Below are 23,097 nucleotides of genomic sequence, written 5' to 3' on the forward strand. Positions count from 1 at the left end.
CCATGACTGAGGTGAGACCCTTGAGCAAGGCACCGAACCACCGGGCACCGCAGCATTGGTGCCCACTGCTCCGGGTGTATGTCCACTACTGTGTGTTGCATGGGTTAAATGCAGAACACAAATTCCGAGTATGGGTCACCATACTTGGCCACACACCACTTCCCTTTCCCCCTTTCCCCTATAAAAAAAAAAGGAAATGTCAAACTGATGTCTCACTGACATAAACACTATCGGTCACGTAAAAACTTCAAATAGCAAGTGTCCTTTATAGTTTTCGGCCCCAGCATGACACATCATTTAAATGCCTTATTGCCTAAAAGTGTTTTTAAAGGGATTGTTCAGCCAAAAATTTAAGTTTGTCATCATTTACTCACCCTCAAGCACAAAAGGAAAACTTGTCCCAGTTGCTCTGTCACAAAATAAGGCCACATGTGGATGCCATGAAACTATTATTAAACTGGTCCTTACAATGGTATACGGTTTGGAACAAGGGTGTAAATAACAGCAGTATTTTCTTTTCTTTTCTTTTCTTTTTTGTCAACTATTTCTTTGCACATACTTCTGCCCTGACATTTATTATTTAATTAAAGTCATATGTTAGAGGAGAGAAGTAGCATGTGACTTGAAAGCAATAAAATAACACACATCTGAGTCAAGACAGGGACGGGAAAAAACAAACTGAAACAAACTAACCAACAAACATGAGACTGTTTTGTTGTAAATGGGTAGTTTTAATGACAAACACATTGTTCAGGTTGACTGTTCTCCACAAAGCACCCATCTGTTTTACTCATTTGTTTATTGGTACCGAACAAAATATATTGTTATTAGGTTCCTTTTAACAATATGAGCCAAGCAAATCATTAGATTAATTATTTGCTTCTGACAAAGACAAAAGACTGTGGCTTCATTCCTACACATTACTCTGCATATCCAGTATTTATAGAGAATATATTTATTTATTTACACTCCATATATATTTGTGTTTGAATATCCAGATGAGTACAATCTTAAACTGACATGAAAGAAAAAAGAACTCTTCTCTTTATGAATTATTGATATTTTCCGTTCAACGTGGTCAGTTTGCCAAGTCCAAATGTGCAAAGAGAAGATGAATGTGTCAAATCTAGTTCGTGCGAAGAATGCTTAAAATATTTTCCAATGGACCATCTGCCAGGTCAGTAATGTCTAGTACTCTATCCTAGTTGTAGACACCTTTTGAGCAATAAAAGATGTCTTTTAAATGTATTATAATAATTCCATATACAGAATGAGAAAAAGCACCCTGCTGATATTGTCTCCTGATATATTGTTTGTTTGGAATAAATAATTAACTCCATCTGGAAACATCAAATAATGTTGATTTTTCTGTTTGAACGAGATCACATGGGACACCCTGCTGAAAAGACCACCAAAGCTTGTTACCAGCATATGTTTTGGCTACTGGTCACAGCATGTTTCTCTCCAGACCAGAACTGACCTAGATGCCATTCTAAGTGGGTCTTCTCAGGAGAGCAAAAATGACTTGCGAGTCACTTACTTTTTGCTGTCTGTAAAACAGGACAGTTATGAGCAGAAGTCCACCACACCCTAATGTAATTATGAGCACGGTGCTAAAAGAAATGATTGTACTGCTGGATTGTTCTGCGGCAGGGTTCCTCTTTGTGTCTCTGTCTGGATGCGTCTGGTCCTTCATCTCCTGCCCATCCTCCTGGGATCTGCTGTCTTTGAAAACCAAAGGCATCTTTGGTGAATCATCAAAGAATTAATAACACATGACTGAAGCGACTTTGAAGGCATTCTTCTACTCAAGAAACACGTTTGATGTCTACTACACTTAATGACACAGCACACAACAATTTTACTCAAATTAAAAAGAAAATGGAAAATAGAGAAATAAATGCTAATTCAAAATATTAATAAAAACCAGAATAGTGCAAAAAATAATACAACATTAACATTGTTACTATCCAACTTCCTCACCTTTGCTGAGCTTCGCCTCATGGATGGTTCTCATGAAATTCATTGGCACCCTCACCGGACTTTGGGTGTGTGATTGGAAATTTTCAGGAAGGCTGTCTAAATGACCTGGCTGTTCAACAAGGGCACTCAGGCCTTCTGATGAATGTGCAGCTGCTTTCAAAGAAGACAGAACTGTGGTTGTGACTGGTACAATGTGTTTACTCAGTTGAAGCATTTGGAAAGGCTTGTGTTTTATCTCTGTGCTCTTTATCTCTTTGTATGCTGGTTCAGATGTTGTAGTAACTGAGTTCTGTGATAATTTTACATAGGAACTGGATGGTCCTTCTTGGCTTTTGGAATCTAAAGACCTCTTGGCAAGTAAAAGCGGCGTGCTCTTCTCCACATCGTCCTGCGTACTATCGCTTGTGATTCTTTGATAGGGGCCAGAGGTGGTTGTCTCAACACTTGAGTCAGTTCTGCTTGGAAATACATCCTGAAAATTTGTAAATGAAGGGAAAAGATCTGATGGCACATGGTTCATCTCTGAATTTGAAGTTTCTTCATGAAAAGCTGGAGTGCTACCAAAGAGGAATTTGGATAAATCTCCTTCTGATCTCCACGTGGCAGGTGTTCCTAGATCTAGTGTTTGCAGTTTGGTTACTGAGACAGGAGATTTGAATTGTTTAGTTTGCAAGGTTTCCACAGGTGAAAAAGATGATCTTTGTGGGGATGGAGTAGATTCCGGGTAAATATTCCAATGGCTTGTGGATGCAGATGACTTAGATGATCCAATGCTCACCGTTGGACAAATGCAGGGGCAATCGGGGGCACCTAGAGGAAATGTAATGGAAATTATGATAAAAACAAAACTAAAGTAAGATAAGCTTGTACTTTGCTAATCTTTTGCGAATGAGGTTCATTTTGAAAGCCTTTTTGCTCCATTTCAATTTCCTTCCCTCATTTTAATGAATTACACTGCTTATCTGTGTTGTGTGTTCCAGATAAACTTTGAGTCATTTTGTGTTTGAATTTGATCAAAAACACTGATTCATACAAAAATGAAACAAATGATTGCTTATCATTTTTAGATCATTTACTGACCACTAAACACAGATTAATTCAGGAATGAAACACCACTATGGTGTGTTGCTCGGAGGTGCTCAATGATTCTACTTCAACTTCATATTGTCAGGGTTTTGGACCCGTTTTGCCCGTTTCTGTTTCCTTTGGTCACGTTCCTTTTCTTGTTAGTTTAATCATGATTCCTTCCACCTGTGTTTTGTAATGATCCCTTGCATTTAAGTTCCTGTTTGTTCTGTCTTCCTTTGTCGGGTCTACTCGTTACTATCTCATTGTGTTCGTGTGTTTGTTCATCTCCTATGTTGGATTATCCCGTGTTTTGTCATTAAAGACTGTTTGAGCTATTTCGTGCCTCCTGCGTGCTACCTGCACAGACACACTGAAATAAAACAGTTTTCACAAGTGGTGCAAAAATAGACTAAGTAACTGGCAATATTGTGTGTAAAATGTCAGTTACTCAGGTTTAAAGGGGTTATTGACTGTTAGCAAGATGGGCTTTTAATAAAAGAGAAAAGGGCCTATAGAGGTTCCTTTTTGCTAGAACATTGTTAAATTTTACTACCAACATTGTTACAATACAAAGTTAGTTAAACTTGGCAGTCCCACTTTATATTAGGTAGCCTTAAAGGGTTCATCGGATGCATATTTTCCACAAGTTGATACGATTTTTTAGGGTCTTAATTAAAAGTAGATGACATACTTTGGTTAAAATTTCTCAATGGTAGTGTAAAAAACACCTTTACCCTGTCAAAATCAGCTCTGTTTTCATCAAGCCATTTTAGTCCATGTTACTTTAAATGCTAATGAACTCTGCTGGTCCCGCCCCTCTCTTCTGTGGGGTGATGAGAAGACTTTAAACTCCAGCCACAAAACTGGCTAACTAGCATGTTATTAGGAAAGGTGATTTGCAAAGATTCATAAAAAAACATTATACTCACTTCTTCTGTAGATGAAGCTGGATCATGAATGATTTGTGCGATCATAAACATTTTTATGTAGATCAGGGATCGGCGCATTCCCTTCAAAACGAAAGTAACTTTAATCCTTTGCGTTTTCAGCAGCTCAGATGTCGGGAGTAAATGACAACTGCTTTATTCATTATTATATCCAACAACAAAATGCCTCAATCGCTTAATCGGAGACATCTTGTCTTCCCCTGCACTGGAGTCGACACAACACACATTTATGTCCGAACAACTTAAATTTTGCATCCAATGACCCCTTTAAGTGCTATGTACTTAGATAAAAAAATAAGTATATTGTACTTATAATGTAACATTATATTGCAAAACACTTTTGCTGCTATTGAAGTGGGATACGGGTAAGGTTAGGGACAGGTTTGGTAGTATGGGTAGGTTTAAGGGTGGGTTAAAGTGTAAGGGATGTGTCAACAGTGTAACCATAAATGTAATTACAGAAATTAATTACAGATTAAATATACAAATTATATATTTTATAAATACAAGTATGTACACAATAAGTGCATTGTATCAAATGATTAATTTAAATGTAAGTACATAGTTAAGGCCACCTAATATAAAGTGGGACCAACTTGGCAAACTTGTTCTTTAACTTGTTAACTGTTGCATAAAAGCTCTTGCAATCTTGCGAGCGTTTCATTTCAGATGATTGCTGGACTTAGCAGTTGTGCTACCTGCTGTTTGGCTGAGAGGTTCAGTGGTGGATTCTGGGTAATCTTCTGTATACTCCTCCTCACAGTTCCAGTCCACAGGCTTGTTGCTCTGAATCATCAGACCCATATACATGCGAATCACTTCCTCAGCTTTCTCCAAAGCTGCCCTGGGCACAGTCATGTGGGTGCTTATGAACTTCTTTGGGCTATCCTGTAGGGTGTAAAACATGTTTTTTTTTTGTTTTTTTTTCAGCATAATCAGGCTGAACCCTAACAAGAGGGAAAGCAAGTTGTAGGCTAGGGGCCATTGTAAAATGATTTTAATTCAAATATTTTCATTCAAACAGACCATTTAATAACATATCCGTTGTCTTTTGAGGTTAAAACAATTTTATAATGTTTGGGAAACATTCCATGATATATAAAAATAGCTTTATGATATACACTGGTTTTCCTTGTGCTGCCAAATACAACAAACTGTCTGACTTTGTTTTAAAAATAGAGTAGACAAAGACATATGATCCACCATGGCATTTATCTGTGATTTAATTAGGACTGCAACTGGAAAGGTTTCCTCTGGACTTTTTTTTTTTTTAAGACATACTGTAATAGAAAATATTTATGTGGCTGATACAGATTACATTATAAGCATGTGGTCCAATTAACTTCATGCTGGCAGTGGTTAACTTAACAAAATAATGTTATAAAACATTTCAATACAGTCAAACACTAATGCAAGAAAATCTATTTTAATAAAGAACATTGACCGTTGTTGCCAAAACCACTAGCTACTCGCCAAGACTTTTTCCTCTTGGAACTTTTTACATCTCAAATTTATGTACATACAACAAAATGCCTAATGTTTCCTCTAGCTTGTTTCTTAAATAAAGCTGCTAGATATTTTGTTATTTGTCATTGAAAAGACATGGGATTATTTATGCTGTTAAATACATTAACATTTGAAAATGTACATAAGTAAAAGACAAAAATCTTCTTCCATAATATTTATAACTAATAGACAATTTTAGGTACCACTGCTCTCAAACAGATGGACTTACTTCAATCTCCTCATTGATTGGAGGGATGCATCTCTGGGAGTAAATGTTGTAAATCAAATTCTTCAGTGAATTAGTATAACGGTAATTGTCCGAGTCCTTAGCATATCTGAACTGGGTGTTGAGCAGCTCCAGTATGTGAGGGAATGCTGCTTTAACATAACACACAACACTCTGGAACACACAAACATATGACAACCACAATGAACATTTGATATTATCACACACACTGATGTTTTTCAGATCTGGGTCACACAATATGTGTTTCTTTTAGAGTATATTTTGTGACTTTTTATTCCTATTGTAATACAAGCTTTCCAATTTCATGCTTCATATCAAACCTGCTCGTGGAGCTTGTGCTCCATTTGAATGCTGATGGGGTCTCTCAGATCTCTAAAGAAGGGTATACAGTATGTACATCTGGCCAGCTGGACCTTTTCTTTCATACAAATGGAGGAAATGTACGCTGCATTCCCTAAAATAAAAATAGTCTTTACCTAACAGCACTTGCTCAATGGACCCTCTGCAGTGAATGGGTGCCATCAGAATGAGAGTCCAAGTAGCTGATTTAAAAAATTACAGTACGAAACAAATCCATCATTAATCCATTTGTAACTTGAAATACGAGGCCATCCATAACTGGAGGAAGTGTTATAATGGATTATTGACCAGAGTTTTAATGAGAAGTGACTTTTTAGGTTTTAAAATGCCTTCATGGTGGATTTGTTTCCAACAAATAAGCAACTTTTCACTTCTCAAGACATTAATTGATGGACTGGATTATTGTGATGTTTTAACCAGCTGTTTGGACTCTCATTCTCAAGAATAAACAAATTTATCTATATCTTGGATGGCCTGAGGGTGAAATACATTTTCAGTAAATTGTCATTTGTGGGTTAACTATTCTTTTAATTCATTTAATTTACCAGTTTATTTGTTTTTCATTTACATTTCGTGCAAAGGTTTTCTTGTCTAGTATTTGAGTCAAGTAGAGCTATTTATCCATACAAACGTTTCGTAGTTTCACACATATAGCAGGGAAAGTCCCCTCAGGGATAAGTGACTTGGTCAAGCACACAATTACAGCAGAATTATTGCTCGCTTGCTTAATTTTTGCGCCTGAAATTTTTGAATGGTCACTTCATCTGTTACCACCACTCTCACAGATACTGATTCAAGATGCATTCTTCAAATATAAGGGACATCTGGCATATATGAACCATTCCTGCTGAATCGCAGGGTTCCCAAAACACATCTGTGTCCAGAGCAGTCTTCAAGCAGTGATCTTTCAAACTCTTAACATGACTGATGGCCTTGTAAATTTCCAAAAGCACGTTACAACAGTTTCATTATTTTGTCTCCTTCAAAATAATGTTCCTCTTCACACTTCACACACACCATGCTGAGAGTTTAGAAGCCTTTAAAAACACTCTCTTTACCTCAACAATCAGTAAAAAAATTACTTAATTTGATTACTTTTTATTCCTGGTGCTAAAGAATGTGAAGAACTTCATAAGGCATGACATATTCACACTGTCAAAAGGTGATACGTTTGCATGCTATTTTAAGATTTTGTGTAAACTGAAAGATGAAACCTCAAGAAACAAGGATTTACATTATAATTGCTAGCTTCTTTATAAAGGTACTGACAAATCTTGTCCAATTGGAAAAATCTGAACCACTTCTCCTTAACAATTAAATTGACCAGAACTCTTTTGTCCAAGGCCGACTAATAAACACATTTAGTAAATAATGTGAAAGATAAATGAGAGGAAGACTTGAAGACTAGATTGTTATATACTGACAACATCAAACTTACAGGATACAGCAACATCTTCGCTCGTTATCTCTTAAATAGTTATTATAAGTGTGCAACCATCTCACACCTCCACCAAAAACTCCCTTGGCCATGTTAAGAATCTGGGGCCCTGAACAATGAATTCAAAACAATTTCGGGGCTCTAGACCAGGTGAGCAAGTAGACTATGCTCAACTGTCTGCTTGTCCATTTAGCTTTCAGTGCTAGAGAGGCTTTACACAAAATTTTACACTTTTACACTTTACACTTTTTATACAAAACAAGCCAACTAAATAATATAACAACAGACACAATATATATAATGTACCACAGACACAACAAACAGCGAGCGAGAACAAACAGCTGGACCTTAAGCACAAACATACAGCGACCACAGCTGCCAAATGCCAAAACAAACCCCAGCACATACATACACTTTAAAAAAAAAATGCATAAACACATTTATTTATTAGATACACAACTGTTCAAAAGTTTGGGGTCGGGATGATTTTTGAAAGAAATATGCTGATTTTCTGCTCAAGAAACATTTCTTATTATTATCAATGTTGAAAACAGATGGGCCTTATTTAAAAAATAAATATATATAAAAATAAAAAGTTAAAACAAACTGAATTTATTTGAGATAATTATATATATATTTATGAATGAATTCTTACAGAATAAAACTGAAAACAAACAAAAAAAAAAAAAAATTACTGACCCCAAACCTTTGAACTTTGGCAGTGTATATAAATGTGATTATTAAAGAACAACTCAAAAGGAATACCGCAAGAAGGGATGAAGGAACAAAACAAAACAAACAACCAACCAGTTAGTTACTAACTGGTTGGTTTGTTAGTAACCAACCAGTTAGTTACTAACAAAAAATGGCAAACAGTAATTAAACTTCATGCATTCATGCCAGTAAGTGTCTGTATAAAGTCCAAAACCAACGGGATTAAGTGCCCAGTGAAAAACCAAATACTATTGGAAATGTCAGTCACATTCATTTTAAACATACACTTGCAATCTTCCCTACACACTTTAAAGTGTGTAACAACAAAAATAAAATAAAATCGAAAAGGGGCATTGGAAGTAGACATATTATCATACAAGATAAAATACTAGAAGCAATCTGAATCTTAAAACAAGAGCCATTCTAGAAAAAAAAGAAGAAAAAAAGGGTGATCACCAAGAGACAGCACATGATTCATGAGTTCTGACTCACTGGGATTGTAGATTCAGACAGGGCAAAAGTCTCTTTTAAAGAGGCTCTCAAAGCTGTTTATTTATTTTGCTCAGGAGGATGTTGTAGTAATCTCAATTCCTCATTCTGCAGCTGAGCTGCTGAGAGACACGACCACATAATAGTGACCTCCAGGATCATTTCCCTAAAGAACTGAGCTTCTGCTTGTGCAAACTGTACAGTGATGTTCCAAAAATTAATGGAGTTTTTGTGCCTGTATGTATGTATACAGTATGTATATATACAGTAGTATATATACAGTAGTTATGACTGTTGAGTTGCTTAAATAGCATAACATTTGCATCACATGGTTTTGCTGACTCTCTTTTGTAAAACATGATCTTATGAAACATCTGTTTCAGATCAATGTCCGATTTTGTGGCTTGGTGGGAAGATCTATTATACCAGAATGTCAACAACCACATCAGGGTCTTTCATATGCTGTTCATAACCGTTGAAATACCCATAGGAAGGCTAATAATCTATACCTGCCATTACATGAAAAAAGTGAAAATGTGCATACCAGGTTCTGGCGCTCAGTGAAGGTGTAAGTTATTGAACAACCATTTTGCAACTGGTTCTTCATCTGCAAAAGAAAGCATTCAGTGTGAAAAATCATAGTTTTCCATATGTTTAGCTCATATTTAACAATATCAGAATAAATTTTAATAGAGGCTTTAAAAGAGGCCAGACACACTTATGCAACTTTTTCCCGTTAGATGGCATTTAGAATATCAGCACTATTTAGTGTGCTGCCATTCATTTAGAAAGACAGAGTGCCAAAATACTAGTAGCACTCAAACTATCCAAATCATTTATGTGTGAACATTACAGACAGCTGTGGGATTTTATAACAAAGCGTAAGCGTAATAAATACTTTTCTGTATAATTTTATAATACAAGTACATTTAGTTCAGTCCACAAGGTGATTTACTGCTAAAAGCAGCGTATCTTACCAGACGTCTTAAATTCAAGAGATGGTCCTGGGTGACAGAGTGCTTACATGGACCTGGCACACCAGCATACACCAAATGAAAGCCCAGGATAAGGAAGAAGCACAGATGCCTTACCTAAAAGCACAAAACGATTGAGTTTTAATTACAAAAAAACACAACTGCATAGATAAAGCAGATTATTATTTATTTAATTTTATTGTCTCATTTTTAAGGTCATGTCAAGACATTTACATAATATCCAAGTTTCCCCTTTGAGTGGGAACCAAGCAGCAACCTTCCAGTCTCTCTGTTGAATTCAAAATGGAAGTGATTTAAACTGCAATTCAAAGGCTGGCCACAAGAATCTCTAAAAGGGAGTCAATCCTATAGACCCCCCATGTTAGAGGGGTCCTATTGTGCTTTTTCAATTTTTGAATTTTAGTCAGTGTAGTGTGTATGTTTGGCCATAAAAAAAAGATCTACAAAGTTACAAATCTCAAAGTCCACTCCAAAGGGAGAAATTTAGTTTTTAAAAAAATTCATTTTCAAGAACTACAACGAACAGCTCGTTTGGACCAGAGCCAGTGTTGTTTTCCAAAAAGGGTTTTGTGATATCACAATGTGGCCCATTAGAATATCATTAAATTAAATCCCACCTGCGGACGCGAGGTCGTGGTTAGAACGCTTGGTTGAGTGCATTAGACAAGGTGACGACGACGAAGAGCTGCTGTAGTGTCAAGTTTTCGCAAGTGATCGGTCTTTCTCCGCCAGCCACGGCTGCAACCTCACTCCTAAATCTAAGGCGGCCAATAGATCCTGAAAAGCTCCGAACTCGCCTCGCTCGACACCAGCGTCGTCTCCGCTAGCGTCAGGTCACAGCAGCAGGCCTTCAACGAGCCTGGGCCGCGCCCCAGTTCTCACCGCAGCAAAGCCTCACTCGCTTCTCGCTTCGGCTCAGCCTGCACCGCGGCTCTCCCGACCACAGCGCCGTATGCAGCCGGGCCTCTAGCTTCTGTTTAACAGATGCTAACGCGAGACGGGCGGCTACCACTAGCGGCGCAGACCACCAATGTTGCCAAATAATTTTCAGATAAGAACGCTAATGGCAGGTAATTCATTGCTAAAAGTTGTTAAAGGGTGTCGCGATATCACTGCATGTTAACATCGTATGTTACCATAACTCAAAGTGCTAGAATACACACTGGAATTACTCAAACTTTCTGCATTTGTCACCAGCATTTTTACCAATATTTAATCTACACATTGCATTTCGATAAATGGATAGATAAGATGGATAAGATTAATTTGTTTTATGGATAAGATCAACAGTGGAAGAGGAAGTTTCGCTGTTGGTCACAGTGGACCAACAGATTAACAATCTTAGGTACAAACTTATTAATATAATAAGTTTAAATATTAATAAAAAATTAAGGTGCATCATAAATAAACAATTATTTAAGAAGTGCAACTTAATACATACGTGAAGCGCGTACTGCTAGGCAATACATGTTTCAATACTTTTCTTGCCTTTGCGTGGCTAAAAGAAAAACGCATGCCTTTTATCACTTACCACTATTTCAAGGTTGCCACAAAAAAAAAGAAAAGGCCGGTACATTCGTTGCTTGAAAAAAGTTGCTAGGGTAGTCCGAGAAGTCGGCAACACTACAGGCAACCTGGACATTCCAGCACGTTCAGTTAAAAGTCGCAAACCATTTTCCCATGGCCTACAGCTGCAGCAGCAGAAGCAAGCACGAGGCTGCCTCCGGTTGCAACACAGGCCCACACATCTCAGTCTTTTTTCTCCCGCTACTAATAACCCCCTTTTTTCTTTTTCAGTGGCCTCCAGCTCCCGTAGCAGACACTAGCGCGAGGCTACCTCCGCTAGCAGAGCAGGCTTCTCAAATTATTCAGGACTCCCTTCCTGTGGCCTACAGCTGTGGCAGGCGAAGCAAGCGCGAGGCTGCCTCTGCTCGCAACAGACCCACACATCTTTTCTTTACTCCCTTTTCTCTTTTGCTTCCATCAGTTTCCCACATCAAGCCCCAGAGGCCGATATTACACGTGAGGCTGCCTGAAATTTGGGCCCCTGCTCCTCTCCCTCTCAGCTCTCTACTTCATTTAAAGTCACAATATCCTCTTTTACAGCAACGTCACTGCCCGTCCCACCAAATGCTGTTGCCTCGGAGCCACCGCTAGTGGCTTACAATATCCGAGCACGGATCCCGGCAGGTGCGGGCATAGACCCCTCATCCAAGGCCATCACTAATGAGCAATTGGGTAACAGATGCATTGCAGGCCACAATAGGCCATAATAATCGTTTCGAATGAAGTTTCAAAAGTTAAATAACTTATGGTTCCGCTGAACAAACTTAATAAAATGTATCAAACAATATAACATGCATACGCATTACATCAAAGCCTACAGAGGACTCCAGTGGCCCAACAATCGTCTACTTGTCACTGTGCGATCTAATCCCCATTCGGCTAAACAACTCTTAAAGGATTAGTTCACTTTTAAAAAAACTTTTGCTGATATTTACTCACCCCCATGTCATCCAAGATGTCCATGTCTTTCTTTCTTCAGTCGAAAAGAAATTAAAGTTTTTGATGAAAACATTTCTCCATAAAATTGACTTCATTGGGACCCAAACGGTTCAAGGTCCAAATGACAGTTTCTGTGCAGCTTCAAAGGGCTTTAAATGATACCAGACGATGAATAAGGGTCTTATCTAGCGAAACGATCGGTCATTTCAAAAATAAATAAAAAAGTTTAAGTTTTATAAGCACAAATGCTTGCCTTGCTCTGTTCTGTGATGCGAGTTCGCGACGTCACGTAATACGCAATGACGTTGAAAAGGTCACGGTTGACTTAGGTGGAAGTACCGAGTCAGTGTTTACAAATGTGCGGAAGGAGGACCATATACACATATTCAAATGTCTTTGTGTCAGTTTATAGTTTAAAATGCCCATTTGTGCGTATCCTGGGTGTTTTAATATTAAAAAGCCTACTGACTCGGTACTTCCGCCTACAAACTTTTTTATTTATTTTTTAAATGACCGATCGTTTCGCTAGATAAGACCCTTATTCATCGTCTGGTATCGTTTAAAGCCCTTTAAAGCTGCACTGAAACTGTCATTTGGACCTTGAACCGTTTGGGTCCCAATGAAGTCCATTTTATGGCGAAATGTTTTCATCAAAAACCTTAATTTCTTTTCGACTGAAGAAAGAAAGACATGGACATCTTGGATGACATGGGGGTGAGTAAATTATCAGCAAAAGTTTTTTTAAAAGTGAACTAATACTTTAATTCAAATGTCTACTTAATCTTTAATATTTGGCCATTTCTTTATGATAGAAATGCTGCAACAATTGTAAATCATTGAACGTGGACATCAAAAGTTGCCATTTTTCTGAGTTTTTCATTACGTTCAGCCGTTTCACCGTTATAATTTGTTCGACCTTTCCCCTATAGGCGGTGCAATTAAAGGAGGGTTCATGATCAGCCCTTTCAATGACCGCATTCTCAGCATTAGCCCATTGGAGTGGCTGCTAGGAAAATTTCCGGGGTAAGAAATGCCTTCTAATCGATCTATCAGCTCTGAATAACTCCCCATTTCAAGCATAAACGCTAGGGATGGGCGATACCACAATTTTTGAATGCGATACGATACCGATACTTTTTGTAAATTTTTGTACGATACCGATACCGATATCGATACCACTTATTATTTTAAATGTTAATGTGATTTTTCAAAATAATATTAATAAAAAAAAAGATAATTACATGTAAAGACAAAATTACATACACATACTGGCCATTAATAACAAATTTATTAGAAAAGCTAATTTGACAAATAAGTCAAAATGTTTAAACAACCTTCTTACAAAAATATTGATTAAACAGAAATCTTAATAAAATAAACAATACCAACAACATAAACTAGATGTTGCATATTTTCACTTATTTCTTATTTGTGAGTCTTATTTGTTTTTTTCTTTCAATATTCTGTTTACTAACTACATATTTTACAAAAAAACTCACAAAATTAATCTTAATAAAATAAACTAAAATACCAACAACATAAAATGTGCTTTCACATTTCTTAATTTTAAAGATATTTTTTCTTCATCTTCAACTTTCTACATTTTTGTAGTATTTAGCAATGCTCAGGACAACACTGTAAGATTACAGCAATTGTTGATAAAGATTTACTAATCTTTGAGCTGTAGATTAGCGTTTAAGAAAAGCAACATGTTAACATTTTTTGGTTTCAGCCGATTTCGCCTCTGACTAATTTACAGTCTATGGTATATACACACTGCACACACACACTCTGTATATACACACTGCACACACACACTCTGTATATACACACTGCACACACACACACTCTGTATACACACTGCACACACACACACATTTATATTTATTCTTATTCACCTAATGGTAACGGGAGAGAGAGAGAGAGAGAGAGAGAGAGTGTGTGTGTGTGTGTATGTACAGTTCATAGGTTAACTAATTACTCTGCTCTTTGTACCTGGATAGGGTTTGCCTCCTTTAAAACTCTCCTGTAACGTCTTCTGTCGGACAGAGGGAGACTGAGCAGAGGAACACTGGGCAGCTTGTTTTTGTTCCGCTTCTTTATAAGTTTCAGGGTGTGTTGTCTGTAAGTGTTTAAAAAGGTTGCTTGTATTGTTGCTGTGTACGACATTCTTATCACAAATATTGCATTGTGCAATATTTTTTTCTACTGATGAGAAGTAGCACCACACCACGCTACGTTTCCTCTCTGCCATCGTGCCATTCTGTAATGCGGAAGTGTGCGACTTGCGTGTGTTGAGTACGTAAATTAGCTGAAAGACACATGATCGCTCACATTCTGCCGCAGATTGATTGGTGTAACGTCTTATAAACAAAGCGTCACCGATTATCCTGTACACAGCGCTAAAACATTTAGTTATGCAGAAATTATTAAAATATATTTAAAATATCGATACTTTTTAAAAAATATCGATACCAAATTAAAAGCTTCTGAGTATCGATATATCGATACTCAGCATCGATGTGCACATCCCTAATAAACGCCTCGATTTCCTCACAACGAATTCTCTCACAATAGTAGGACATTGATCAGGCAATCCATTTGATAAAATCTTGGGTCTCAGCACCTGGCTGTCAAAAGTCGACATCACCTCCGCTTCCAAAGCCATGCCTATCCATCCAGATTCATGGCATATATTTGGGCTACGCTATCACAGGAAATCCTATTTTGTCGTATGCTTAACTTTCGAACGCAAGCAGCACCAAGATTTTCGACGCGTTATCAGAAGCAGCTTATTGGATTTGTCAACATTTGTGCAAACAATCCTCATAGCATCTTCCCTTTTAGCCAACTCAAATTAGCCTGAGTATTGAACTCCCTGTCAGATGCTCCAAGAGCGCTCCCAGTGGAGCAAATACGTTTCTCTGTCGACTACCGGCGAGGCTCACCCATCTGACACCGTGACTATTGAATTCCTGTCGAATGTCGGCGAGAGCCTCCCGGCCGAGCAAACCTTCGTCTTTCCCGCCTGACTACCAGCTAAGCTTATCCATTCAATGCTGTGAGTATTAAACTCCCTTCGAACGCGACAACAGCCTCCAGTCAAGCAAATCTTGGCCCTTTCAATCCATCTACTGGCGAGGCTTAACCATCCGATGCAGTGAGTATTGAATTCCCGTCAGATGCTGCAAGAGCTTCCTTGTCGAGCAAATCTTGGCTTAACCTGTCCGACTACCAGCGCCGCTTATCCGCCTGATGCTGCGAGTATTGAACTCTCATCGAACACGGCCTTCCGAATATGTTTTTCGTTCAACTACCGGTAATGCTTACCCGCTCATGTCGTGAGTATTGAACTCCAGTCGAACGTGGCAAGAACCTTCCGGTCAAGCAATCTTGGCCTTTCAGTCCGTCAACCGGCAAGGCCTACCAGTCCGACGACGCGAGTATTGATCTCCAGTCGAATGCTGGCGAGGGCCTCCCGGCCGAGCAAACTTCACCTTTTCCACCTGACTACCAGCTAAGCTTATCCATCCGATGCCGCGAGTATTGAACTCCCGTCGAACGTGGCAAGAACCTTCCGAATATGTTTTTCTTTCAACAACCAGTGATGCCTACTCACTCGTGCCATGAGTATTTAACTCCCGACAAACGCTACAACAGCCTCTCAGTCAAGCAACCTTGGCCCTTTAGTCTGTCTACCGGCGAGGCTCAACCATCCGACACAGTGAGCATTAATCTCCCGTCGGATGCCGCAAGAACCTCCCCGCCAGACAACCCCTACCTTTTCCATCCCACGGTCGGCGAGGCTTACCCGTCTGATGCCGTGAGTATTGACCTCTAGTCGGAGATCGGCGAGACCCTCCCGGTCGAGCAACCTTGCTTCTCCGTCCGACTACCAGCTAAGCTTATCCGTCCGATGCCGCGAGTATTGAACTCCCATCGGATGCGACAAGAGCCTTCAGAATATGTTTCTCTTTCAACTACCGGTGATGCTTACCCGCTCGCGCCGCGAGTATCGAACCACAGTTGAACGCTAAAGCAGCCATCCGGCCAAGCAATCTTGGCTTTCAGTCTGCCACTGGCGAGGCTTAACCATCCGATGCAGCGTGTATTGATCTCTCGTCGGATGCCGCGAGAGCCTCCCGGCCAGACAACCTTACCTTTTCCATCCTACGGCCGGCGAGGCTTACCCATCCAACGCTGTGAGCATCGATCTCCAGTCGGACGTCGGCGAGAGCCTCCCAGCCAGACTTAACTACCCTATCCATTTTACGGTCTGTGAGACTTACCTGTCCGACACAGCGAGTCTTGATCTCCTGTTGGAAGTCGGCAAGAGTCTCCCAGCCACCCAACCTTACCTTCCGTCCGACGGTCAGTGAGGCCCAGCCGTTTGACGCCTATACTTGCTGCACGCAAGCGAGGCTTATCCAGCCGATGCCGTGAGTCTTGATATCCTGTCGGATGTCGCGAGAGTCCTCCTTGTCGGACGTCCCAAACTCTTTTTACCTGTCAAGCTGATAGGACCCACTCGGCCGACGTCCAGAGTCTTGATCTCCAGTCGGAGGCTTCATGGGCCCTCTCGGTCAGCTGCCCGCCCTCTGTCCTCTGATTAGCAGGGGCTAACGGCCAGCAGGGCCCGTACGCCGACTCCGTGAGCTGCTCCACTCAAGGCAACTCGGGCTCCCCTGGTCAGGGCCACAATTACGCTGCTCCTCCTCCATCGGCCGGTAGGGCTCACTCATTCCAAAACAGTGAGCCCACTGTTGAGCATTGGTTCGAGACCTCCCTGCCCATCCTACGCCTAGCACGCAACCTTCGGACTACCATACAAGCAACTTCTCAAAACCAGCTCCTGCCAGATCTTAGTGCGTATTTGGGGGATTCTTAGTCTGGCGGCTGTCCAACTCAATTGCTTTTTAGGGGGTATTCTGGGTTCGGGCCATTCCTGAGCCTGGAGCCCTTCCCCAGGACAGCACGCCAACTACACATACACATACACTATACTCGCCAAATACGCATTACCTTACTTGTGCTAAATATATGTAAGTGTGAACTCGTGAACCTCAGTTTAACCTGAAAACCTTATGTTTATAATTCATATTCATTGCATTTTTTGATCCTCTGATCTATGCAATACTGTTTATGCAATAGGGACTTATCATGTAATGTTGCAATACTATATACAACAAATAGTAAAGCCATAACGTGGGCATAAGTACCTCCTTACCTCTCAGAACACAAAAGCAAATTTCATAAATCTCTGGTGTGAAACTATAAAACTGTTCTGATGTTGAGCAGATCAGTAAAACAAGAAATAGATGACTAGATCGTTGCTCAAAGTCATCAAAGCTTGTCTCCACAGGAGAGCTAAATGGACACAGTCATGTGTATAGCATATGTGATGCTTTACGTCAACCTCTTTGAGTTTGATAAAAGCCAGACAGCATGTTAACAACATCTTGACAAAACCTCACAAGCTTCTTCAGCTCTGCCTTATCGGAGACAGTAAAAAAAGTGCTTAACAAGGCTAATTTATGACAAGTAACTGCAAATAGTTTGTCTCAGGTTAAATTTAATTGGCTTTATGTCAGGGTGGCAAGCAAATTTAGCTTAACTAGGCAATAAAATGAAAAAATCACCAAATAAATTTTCAAAGAAGTTCAGACAGTCTGTTGCCATTTAATGCTTTTCGATTTTTGTCAAATATGTAGATACTTTTATGGGCTTTTATTAAGATTATTGGGGTACATTTTACAGTAAAAATAATACTATTGCAGTTTTTCTATTTGCTATATTAACATCTATATCTTTAATAAATGAATATCAAATGTTGGAAATGAATATATGAATAAATATATTCTTCAGTATGTTGAATGTCTCCGACAATTAAATGTACTAAATATATTGTTAAGAGTGTTGAAAATGAATATACTAGTAAATATAAAATTCAAAGCGTATATACAGTGCCCTCCAAAGTATTGGAACAGTAAAGACAAAATTGCTCTGTTGGCTGTGGAGTCAAGACATTTACAAATATGATTAAAAGATGAATATGAGACAAAACTACAGAATGTCATATTTTATTATTGGGTGATTCAACACATAGATATTTTACCAGCTAAGTAGTTGAGCACTTTTAGAGTTTCATCCCTCTATCTGGTGTGAGCATAGGTATTGGAACAGTTGCCTCACAGGTCTTTCTAAGTGATCAGCTGTGTCCTGTTGCACTAATTCTTCAGATATTAAAAGCAGAGAATGTGTCGTATCAGTTATATCCATTACTTCTGCATTCTGAATCTTACATTCGATGATGAGACACACAAACCAGGATGAAGACGAGGGAGCTGACTTTGAGAGAAAAGCAAGCAATTTGGATGCTAAAAGAAAAGAGGAAGTCAGTTAGAGCTCTAGCAAAAAAAAAGGGCATGGAGAAATCAAGAGTGGAAACCACCAACAACCAACAACGAATTGATCGGCTGAGAAAACAACAGTAGTTGACGACAGACAAATAATAAAAGCTGTGATAATGAATCCTAAAAGACATGTCTGTAAAATCACCAACAACTTCCAGAAAGCTGGGGTGATGCTCTGACAATTTACTGTCCTCAAGAGACTTTGACACAGAATTATGAATGCTACACAGCAAGATGCAAACCTCTGACCAGCACCAAAAATAGAAAGGCAAGATTAGAGTTTGCAAAAAAGCACAAAGGTGAGCCAGAAGAGTTTTGGAACTCTGTTTGTGGACCGATGAGACAAAGATTAACCTTTATCTAAGTGATGGGAGAGCAAAAATGTGGAAAAAAAAGGGAACTGCAATGATCTCAAGCATGCAGCCTCATCTGTAAAGCATGGTGGAGGTGGTGTCATGGCATGGGCATGTATGGCTGCCTCTGGAACAGGCCCTCTCAACTTTACTGATGACTTAATGCATGATGACAGTAGCATAATTAATTTGAAAGGGTACAAAACTGTGCTTCATATTGCATCAGGACAATGGCCCAAAACACCCTGCCAGTTCAGTCAAGGAATTTATAAGGGCGAATAAATGGAAAGTCTTAGATTGCCCAAGTCAATCTCCAGATTTAAATCCGATTGGACATGAATTTCACCAGCTGGAGAGGAGAGTAAACGCAGAAACTCCCCAAAACAAGCAACAATTAGAATTGGCTGCATTAAAGGCTGGGGAAAGCATTTCAAAGGATGAGACCAAGAGTCTGGTGATGTCTATGGGTCACTGCTGTGATTGTGCGCAAGGGATCTGCAACTAAATATAAATAGCTTTTAATCTTTTATATCTGCCTTATGTCCAACTGTCCCAGTACTTATGCTCACATCAATGAGTGGGATGAACTCTAAAAGTGCTGTTCTTTTTATTTGGTAAAACATGTATGTGTTGAAACGGCTAATAATAAAATGTGACATTCTGTAGTTTTGTCTCATATTCATCTTTTAATCATATTTGCAAATGTCTTGACTTCACAGCAAACAGAGCAATTTTGTCTTTACTTTTCCAATACTTATGGAGGGCACTGTATATATATATATATATATATATATATATATATATATATATATATGTATATATGTAGTTGACAAATAAAAATTGGTGTCCTATGGTGTGACATAGAAAAAATGTAGAAAAAAAACTTAACATACAAATAGCATGAGAAAAAAATTTATCTTCATTCTTAGAATCTTAGAGTTACAAATAGCATGAGAGAGGTTTATCTTCAATGTTAGTTTTTTTTTTTCGTCACACCATACGACATTGATACGTCAACTACCCGTATATACAGTATATATATATATATATATATATATATATATATATATATATATATATATAATTTAAAATATTTTTGTTTCAGGGTACTGAACATCCTATTAAACATATCGTTCAAATTTAAAGTCCAAAAATAGTAATGTTATTAAACAAGACAAAAAATGTAATACCATACACCATTTAGTTACTTATTTATCAAAGCAATAAAACAGCTTTAATAACACAACTGTAAAAAACTACTGAAATAGTGTTTCCTGCCATATCTTGGAAGTCATGGGTTATCTAGCCAATAAAGCATGTGATAACAGGTAAGAAGAATAAAGAACCCATAAATCGAATGTTTCCATTACCTGATCTTAAATGGCTGTATGAAATCACTTGTATGTGTGAACCCCCCCAAAAAAGGAATAAGAGTGGGCATAGCAACAATATAGCCAGAATAACTAGTAGCGATTTTTTCACTCAGCAGTTGCCTAAGAAGAAGCAATTACATTTCACAGTCCAGTTTTCTTCTGCGTGTTCCATGTATCATGAAATTTGCCCACAGTTCTTTAACGGTTTGGCTTTCTTACACTGAAATAGTTTGATGGCCATGAATCAAGAAATCTATGGGAAAAGGTCCAACAAGAAAGGAAAACAATGTTCTCAAGTTTCACAAGAGGGAGATCAAATCAAGGCTCTTCAGAGATTGTATCTGACATTAAACAAACCTCATTCTACACATCAATCTAACGTTATCTATTAATCACGCAGAAGCAGAAATTGAAACTTGTTTTAAAAAGAAAATCGACGAACTTCAATTTTCATATGACACGAACATTCACTTCAACACATTCCTTAAGCAACAAGCCTATGTCAAAGGAGAGCAGCAGACCTACCTTGGCTTTGTGGGCTGTTATGTGTGTGTTCATCTGGCTGACCTGAGCAAATAGAAAGCAATGAAGTCCACATGTAGATTCATTGGATTAGTCTTTTTGTTTTGCGTTTGATCCTAATGAAGACAGTGTCTGCTCCTCCAAAGATCTCGGTGGGCTTCACGCGTCCAGATATGAATGGCTCTTGAAACGGATCTGCGTGTGAAACAGTTGAGGCGTGCCACCTTGAGAGGGTGAATGTCTATGGTGGACCAATAAAGGGAGCTGTGGGAAAGACCTCCTCCTCCACTGTTGAGCTTATGAAAATACCTCTCACTTTTTCTTCACTCAGATCATTCCAACATCCTTTCATTTTATTGATGAAAGAAGTTTTAGCTCCCCCAGACCAATATAAGTCCTCTCAAAAGTCACATTTGAGCATAAGTTTAAAATCCAATGGGGGTACCAAATCATCTGCTCATTCTACAAGTTGTAATGATGTTTTAAATGCTAGGTTTCCATTGAGAGAAACAGTTTTCTTGTGAAAGATGTATTTGGAGGTATGATTCAGCCCAAAAAACATTTCATCATTTACTCATTCTCAAGTCACTTCAAACCCTATAAGACTTGCTTTTATTCGTGAGAAACAATACATGGTTAGAGGGAAAGTTAAGCATAAACGTTTTCTTGTCTCAACTTGTGCAATGACTTTTCTGAAGGCATACAGCAGAGTTGCATATTTGAGTTTCATTGTGGAACAGGCTGAAAATCCTTCCCTCTACAATCTTTATCAGGCTCATTCACATTCATATAATATCAGAATGCAGTTTGATGTCAGTGACACCAAACAGCATTGCTTCCCATGTGTCTCATGGCAGCTGAATGCTTTAAAGCCCTTTAAGGTGCTATTTGTCATGTTTTGGAGCTTGATAACTTCCATCCCCATTTACTTTTATTCAGTGGTGTATTGTAACGATTTGGGTGTATCTGTACTTTAACTTGAGTTTTTATGTTTCAGCCAGCTTTTACTTTTACTCCACTACATTTCCTATTTAAAATGTATTCTTTTACTCCGATACATTTCGCCGAAGCATATTCGTTACTTACAACAAAATAGTCAGGAAAGAAGGTTTGAGGAATCAGTGGTCTGGCGCTAAAAACACCTTTGCTCATGTGCAAACAAGTGCTCGCACAACCGCGGATAATGGAAAATGGAAGAAAGAGTTAAAACTGAACACAATCTTGCTACTCAAACTGTGTATGAATTTTTTTTAAAATATATTTATTTGCTTCTTTTCCATTTTGTATTTACTTGTACTTTATACTTTCAATACTTGAGTACGTTTAAGATTTAAAAAATACTTTTTGTACTTAAGTACAATAAATATCACATACTTTAAGACTTTTACTCAAGTAATATTCTAAATGGTGACTTCAACCTCTACCAAAGTCATTTTCTGGTAAGGTATCTGTACTTTTACTTGAGTATGGCTTTCAGATACTTTATAAAGCACTGCTTTTATTTATGGGTTACGACAGCATGTGACAAGATGTGAAGATGAGTAAATGGTGACAGAATGACAGCATAAGAAACTCTTCATTGTACTGTCTTCAGTCACTCTTTTACAATGTTGAAACAACATTATCCCCATTTGTGCAAGTCTGTAAGAAAAACTGGGACCATTCATTCACATATTTGTTCCAGATATAAAAAAAAAAATCCTGCCGTTTATACATTACATAACACATTGAATTATCATCCATAAATAAAAAATTGCTTAAATGCCGATCATGTGCAGTTAATATACAGTGTCATTAGCCATTATATCCTGAACGGTACAGAGAAGGATGACCTTTGACTTGTTTTCAATAGATACGTCCTCCAGACGAAAGTACCTCAAATATCCAAGACCTTACTCTAATTAAATTGCTTCTAAACTTCACTTGTCTCTGCTAGAAATTGGTGTTATTAGTTTCTTAAAATAAGTTGATTCATTCCAATTATATATCAATTAGATGATCAATGACACATTGTTCTGTTCAGACATTCAGTCTGAAACACAAATCTATGAAGGATGAAAAATGTGTGGTGATATAAACAGCCTGAGATGCTGGTACAAATTAAGATCGGAACAGTTCATATTTTCATGTTTTTGATTTAATATTTCACTGCCTGTCATTGAGCGTTGGATTATGAAAATGTCA

At 38.4% G+C, this 23,097-nt stretch overlaps 1 protein-coding gene across 1 annotated transcript; it reads right to left on the reverse strand.

Moving 5' to 3' along the window:
* Positions 1–719: 719 nt before the first annotated feature.
* On the reverse strand, positions 720–21,140 carry LOC306854697 (uncharacterized protein). The gene is made up of 7 exons (XM_079392903.1): positions 20,917–21,140; positions 9,730–9,843; positions 9,297–9,359; positions 5,734–5,904; positions 4,697–4,886; positions 1,984–2,793; positions 720–1,725 (listed from the first exon to the last, which is right to left on the reverse strand). Exons 1-7 carry the CDS (start codon positions 20,947–20,949, stop codon positions 1,493–1,495), a joined length of 1,614 nt encoding a protein of 537 aa, XP_079249029.1. The 5' UTR covers positions 20,950–21,140; the 3' UTR covers positions 720–1,492.
* Positions 21,141–23,097: the final 1,957 nt, after the last annotated feature.

The sequence above is a fragment of the Barbus barbus genome, assembly GCF_936440315.1.
Source record: "Barbus barbus genome assembly, chromosome: 35".
NCBI lineage: Eukaryota > Metazoa > Chordata > Actinopteri > Cypriniformes > Cyprinidae > Barbus > Barbus barbus.

What these genes read in the sequence shown, in the direction of transcription:
- LOC306854697 (XM_079392903.1), bottom strand. Translation starts at nt 20,949, where the DNA reads ATGAACACACACATAACAGCCCACAAAGCCAAG. An exon ending in TCTTGAATTTAAGACGTCTG is followed by an intron (nt 9,360 to 9,729) that starts GTAAGATACGCT and finishes TTTCTTTTGCAG; the next exon opens with ATGAAGAACCAGTTGCAAAA. An exon ending in CAATCAATGAGGAGATTGAA is followed by an intron (nt 4,887 to 5,733) that starts GTAAGTCCATCT and finishes TACACCCTACAG; the next exon opens with GATAGCCCAAAGAAGTTCAT.